The sequence below is a fragment of the Rhagoletis zephyria genome, unplaced genomic scaffold (genome assembly GCF_001687245.7).
Source record: "Rhagoletis zephyria isolate East Lansing unplaced genomic scaffold, Rhagoletis_zephyria_1.1 Rzeph_scaffold_20867, whole genome shotgun sequence".
In the NCBI taxonomy this organism is placed as follows: Eukaryota; Metazoa; Arthropoda; class Insecta; order Diptera; family Tephritidae; genus Rhagoletis; species Rhagoletis zephyria.
In genome coordinates, this window is record NW_016177925.1 from 1 (window position 1) to 6,082 (window position 6,082).

The 6,082-nt window shown below is 32.5% G+C and overlaps 1 protein-coding gene across 1 annotated transcript; it reads right to left on the minus strand.

The window, feature by feature from the left end:
- Positions 1 to 4,386: 4,386 nt before the first annotated feature.
- LOC108380929 (glycerol-3-phosphate dehydrogenase [NAD(+)], cytoplasmic-like) lies at positions 4,387 to 5,242 on the minus strand. The gene is made up of 4 exons (XM_017637328.1): positions 5,036 to 5,242; positions 4,776 to 4,959; positions 4,550 to 4,703; positions 4,387 to 4,483 (listed from the first exon to the last, which is right to left on the minus strand). The coding sequence occupies exons 1-4, from the start codon at positions 5,204 to 5,206 to the stop codon at positions 4,387 to 4,389; spliced, it is 606 nt and encodes a 201-aa protein (XP_017492817.1). The 5' UTR covers positions 5,207 to 5,242.
- Positions 5,243 to 6,082: the final 840 nt, after the last annotated feature.

The following is a 6,082-nucleotide window of genomic DNA, read 5'->3' on the forward strand; positions in this document are numbered from 1 at the left end:
TTATGTAAGTGCATTTATACACATTTTTATTTATTTACAATTTGGTATTCCATTTTTTTCTTTACTAATTTTGAGTTTTTTTGGGAGAAACAACAAGCTCCTACTGGTAGTCCTACTTAGTTTTTAAAATTTTAGGTACTCATTAGGTATTCACTCAAATAAAATGTTTTTTTGTTGTTTTAAGAGCATATGTGCAAAGAGACAGCCTGACGTTCTACGTCTGTAGGTATGTAAATATGTTAGTGCATATGTTTAAGCTGCGATTGTGCGAACTCATCGATCTATCTTATAGCCAAAAATACCTGCACTTGTAAATTACCGTTACTTAACTATTTAGCCATCCGACTACAAGCTCACTGTCGTCGTTAATATTCTTAAAACAAAATCAAAAGCTCTTTTTATTTAAATTGTGTCTTGGTGCGCATTGAGTTACTGGCCTTTTCATCTCTTTGTGTTAGTAACAAATTCTGAATCAAAGTTTACATCGTTGCAGCTTCAATGAACCAGGTACTTTATACAAAGCTTTCAGTTTGGTGGTATGGCTTTAAAATTAATAGCCATACATACATATAAATACATATCTATGTACATACATATGTATGTACATATGTACTTTTAAAATAACTGGAGTTGTTTTAAAATTTTCCTATTTCACTAATTTTATTTCTGACTTGATTAAAAGTGTGGTGTCATGTTTTGTCTTTTCTTCTTTGGTTTCAGATATTTTTTTGCACGTTTGTCATTTTGCGTTTCTCGATAGATAGTGGTGGGTCTTATTGAGTATGCAATTTTATACTATTATATGCATATATGTGTGTTTGCTAACATGCGTATTCTTTCTTTACAGCTTACATACTTATTTATTTAGAGCTCTTGCCTGTGAAATAGAAGAAGATATAAGAAGAAAGAGAAATAATTAAGCATAACTACTTTTATAAATTTAGTGTTTTAACAAATCGGGTGATAAGCATGCCAATCGGGGGGAATAGAACCAATCTGGAGTCAGCCGAATTGCACATTTAGACATACATACGTTTAATATCGTTGTAGCAGCATTAAATTGCAAACCATATCCAAAAATCGATTTTTTTTCTTCAGTTTTATTCTCTTTTGTTTGTGTCTACCAAAATTTTAAGCATTTAAAGCAGAGTACATCTAATGGAAAAGCACCTAACTGGAGGATATCGAAGAAAAGTGAATGCGCGGATTGTAGATACCTAGTTGAGTGTGTGTGTGTTTAGTCAATAACATCGAGAAGCTGGAAGATACTCATAATTTGTATCGTATGAACTGGAAAAAAAAGATATATGGATTGCAAATGATTTTATATTATGTACACATAATGGTGTGAAAATTGGCAATGTGGGCTGTATGAATCAACATTCTCCTGGTAGTTGCTTAACTCGTATTTATATAATGTATAATGCTAAAATGTAAAGAAAATCTTACGAAAATTTAATATTCTTATACTATGACAAGAAAATGCGCAACACCCTCCACAAAAAAAACTCTAAAAAATCAACGGTAATTTTTTTTTGGTTACCCGAAAATTTTCTAACCATTTTGATTAAAAATTGTATGGCAATTTTTTTTTAAATTTGATACATTTCTTTTTTTTTGAAATTTGTGCAAACTTTGAAGCTTTTATTTATCATTTTGAATTTTGGTACTAATTCATTGACCGCAACTGTATATATGGCGAAATTCCCTTTATCACGTTGTTCCAGAAGAATTATTAAATAATTCTAACTTACTTTCAATACACACACGGGTGAATTTCCTTAAGCGCCACGGAGACGATCAAATATCTTTATCAACGCTTTAAATGTATTGGTGTCGTCGGCTTTTGTCGGCTACACGTACACTACACCGACTCGTTGTCGGCTATGCTTGATGAAAATCAAAAAATTTTGATATTTGAATTTGATGGCTGTTTATTTGACCGTCTCGCGTTATGCTTGACAAAAAACAAGCTCACTTGCCTTCTGAGCGTCGTGGTGAGAAAGTGCGCGGACAAGAAAAAGAAATTGTTTTACGTTTGATTGCTCTTTATCAATGCTTACTAGCTTTATGAAATGTAATAAATATTAATTTATAACATATAACATATAAAATTATGCCATAAATGATATAATAATTAACAACAAATACTCATCCGATGATATCGTGCTAACAAACGAACACTGCGTATTCATAATACAAAGTGGTGATTGACGCGTTTACTTGAACGTTTGCGGGCAAGACACGAGCGAACCTCACTCACACACACGCAATGCTTGACGTATTTATTTGATTGTCTCCGTGACGCTTAAAATTTAAAAAAAAAAAAACCTAGCAAACATCGACAGTTTAGCATTTTTCACTTGTCAAATACTGTGGAGCAATCACACTTTTGCATACGGGTATTATAACTTTGTTTATAGTTATTTATTAAAAAAAAACCTTACAGAAACTAAATAGAAAGCGAAATCGTTTAGGCTATGTTTATCCTTTTTATACTCGTTCCTTCGCTGGATAATATTAAAAATGGCCTCAAGCGGGCAATAACCACAATCAGTTGTAATATTTCGGTAACTTCTATAGCCAAATTGTTTAACACTTATACATATTAGGCAGTTCTTTTATTCAAAAAAAAATTATTATAGTTATTAAAAAAATTCTAAACTCGGCGTAGCTCCGCTCAATTATCTCATTACGAATCAAAATGATAACCGACTCAAATGGATGACCCTAATGCAATGATATGAAATGCATGACTTTGATTTCATTTTTCAAAACCATTCCTATTTATTATCAACAATTTTGTTATAAATCTTTTTTTATTAATATAACAAATACATAATTAAACATTGACCACAATAGATATTTACAAATATGCCTCAGATACATACAAAATATATACAACTTGAATTAACTTATGATATACAAATATATGAATGTAAAATCTCTCGACACGCTTGATGATGATGGCTTTTAATCGCAATCATGGTAATTTTTCTGCCTCTAAATACTTACATATGTATAGCGGAGTGCTTGAGTTCGGCATACGTGATCGTGAAACTGTTCAGGGTGATTGTTTTGATGAGCGAAAAGATTAGGTTAGAATTGAAGTGCGACTCTCTAATGATTTCAATTTGTATGTTTTTTTTTTTTGTTTTGTTTTTATCGATATATGTATGTATGTAAGGCATAACGTATTAAGAGAACATACATAAATTAATGTTATGCGCTCTAATACTTATGCATGTATATTCCATTTATATCTTTTCCCGAAAATCCAATTAGGCGCGATTTGTATGTTTTATGGCAAAGGGTGCAGAAAATTACAACTTCGGTTGCACAACAATAATGGGCTCATCCCTAAGAGAAATGGAAAATGTGGAAAATTGTTTTTAGTGTTAAAATGCGTGAAGAGAAACATATGCAATTGAGTGCCAAGAGTGGTTAATGATTATTTGTTAGTAATGCTTGGAATAGTTAAGTTTTTGATAGAGGAAACCATAAAAGTTCGCTGACGCATGCACATACATATACATGATTTTAGAGCGGAAATATATTCGTTGGATGATATCTGCAATAAAAATTATAATAATTATAACTGTACGCCAATAGCTAAGGCAAACAAAGCGAAAAAGGCTATGCACAAAATTTTTAAAAATAAATACAAACCGTCCGATAAAAAGCAAGTGAAGGCATGATAATTTGGAAACACACTTTTCACCACTCAACCTCAATGAATTTGAGTTTTCAATATCTTATTCATCACTTTGTTTAAATACTATTAGAAATAAGAAGCCTGAACTAAGGAATGCTGTCCAACAAAGGCTTAAAATATACATATAAGTAACTACCAGATATACATATGTAAATGAAAAAAAAAACAGCCCGTAGTAGTTGCTGGCCATTTATGAAGTGGTTTCCTATGACCCCTACAGAGGGTAAATGCAGCGAAACGTTGTTTTAACCGCTGCATATTAATACATATAAAGGGGATTTAGAAATTTCAACATTCGCCACCACCAACTATCATGCGTGATTAACCGCACAGCCTTTTTGACTGTCGTAACAAAAAAAAATAAAAATGTGAGACAATTTTCTACAAATTGTGTGCAATGTTAGTAAGAAAATAAGGTGTGGTGCGGCAAATTTTGCTTTTAGAATAAAATAAAATACTTTGGTGTCGAACAGAAGTGTATTTACAATTTAATATTTTATATATACTTAAACGTAATAGTTAAAATTAAGCGAAAAATTAAAGCTAACTGCAATCATTAACAACTTCAACAAAAGCAAAATAAGTAAGTACAAGTGAACGAGAAACGTGCAACTACTAAANTTTAGGAAGCTCATTGTAAGAGGAAAAAGTGCACTAAAGAACACATCAACTTACATATGCTCAGGGTGATTACGTATGCAATCAATAAAATCTTGAACTTTCAACTGACTTGTGCAGATCTTATGAATGGCCGTGAACAGTGGGAATCTGTAAGCAAAAATTTGTTAAAATTATTAGATATTCAAATATGTGCACATTTGTGTGCATATTTACTTTTCTTCCAAGCCCTTGTTCTTCAGCATGTAATTCACTTCTTCGGCGGTGGGGGGACCTTGCAATTTCTGGCCATTCAACATTTCGTTTTCGAGTTGTTCGATAGTTTTTCCGGTTTTCACAAAAGCCTCTGCAACGCGACGGTTACGACCACCTATTAAAGAAAAGAAAAAATACAATTGTAGCATATTTAAAATTAAACTTCTTCATCTCTACAATGACCTACCATAGCAAGTGGTAATCAGATCAGCAACACCACAGCTCTCGAAGAATGTTGATAGCTTGCTGCCTGGGTAGAAAACATCAACAAATCGTACCATTTCCATCAGACCCAATCGAATGACGGCTGCCTTAGTGTTGTCACCTAAACCTAGACCATCGATGAAACCAGCACCGGTGGCAACAATGTTCTGCACAATTAAGAAATATTTACTTGTTATACATTATAATATAAATAAAATTTCACTAATACAAAACGTAACGCACCTTGAGCGCACCACAAACTTCAACGGCATCAGCGTCTTCCACCACAACAACTCGGAAGAAATCAGCTTGGAAGAGATCACGCAGTAGTTTAGAGTACTTAATATCCCGGCAACCAATTGTAGTTTCGCAGAAGTTACCCTGCGCCACTTCATTAGCCAAATTGGCACCCATAAGCACAGAGCAGGGAATCTATAAGAGAGATATAGTATATGAGCATTTGTTTGACATACATACGTTCGTATAAGGTAATCTAAATTATTGTCGATATAAAGTATTGCATACATATTTTGGTGCCCATTCAAGTATAAAATCCACTGAGAAACGGAAGAAAACGGCATCCCTATGATTTCAACTTATGCCAAACTTTTCGTAAACAAGCAATTCTGAACAAAAAACTGTTTTTCCACAAAGATGTTTAAATGGAAGCATTACAAATATGGAAAAATGGCAATCCACAAGGCTTTATTGGCAGTAGGTCCTTTTTAAAGCACATTTAACAAAAAAATAAGCTTCTAGTTTCGAAGCTAGCACAAAATAAAATTCTTTTATTTGTTGTTTACAAAAAAAAATATTGTCTAGTATACAAGTCAAAATTGTTAAATATATATCGCTTTCATTCATTTCTTCATAGAGTTGGTGCTTCTTTTATAGGAAAATTCATACGGCTTATGAACAAATTCATACCATGTAAATGCACCATTACCCTAAGCACATTTCAGCCATGATAAAAATATAGTAAGGTAGAACCGCTGAGAGTCACTTGTAAAATTCTTGACGTTTCCAAACAATTTAATTTTTAAATTTACTCACACACACATTTTCATTTTCAATATCAAGCAACAACAATTTCGAACAATTTCAATTTTTTCTTTTCACTTTTATATGATTTTAAAATGTTGGCAAACTTCAAAAAAAAATCATGGCCGACAAATTGAGAGAACGGTTCTACCTTGCTATGTTTTTATCATGATTTCAGCTTTTTATCTGTCGAATGTGTCTTACAGCCTGTTTCAACTGAACAGCAGCGGTAATCATATTCCAATTTTT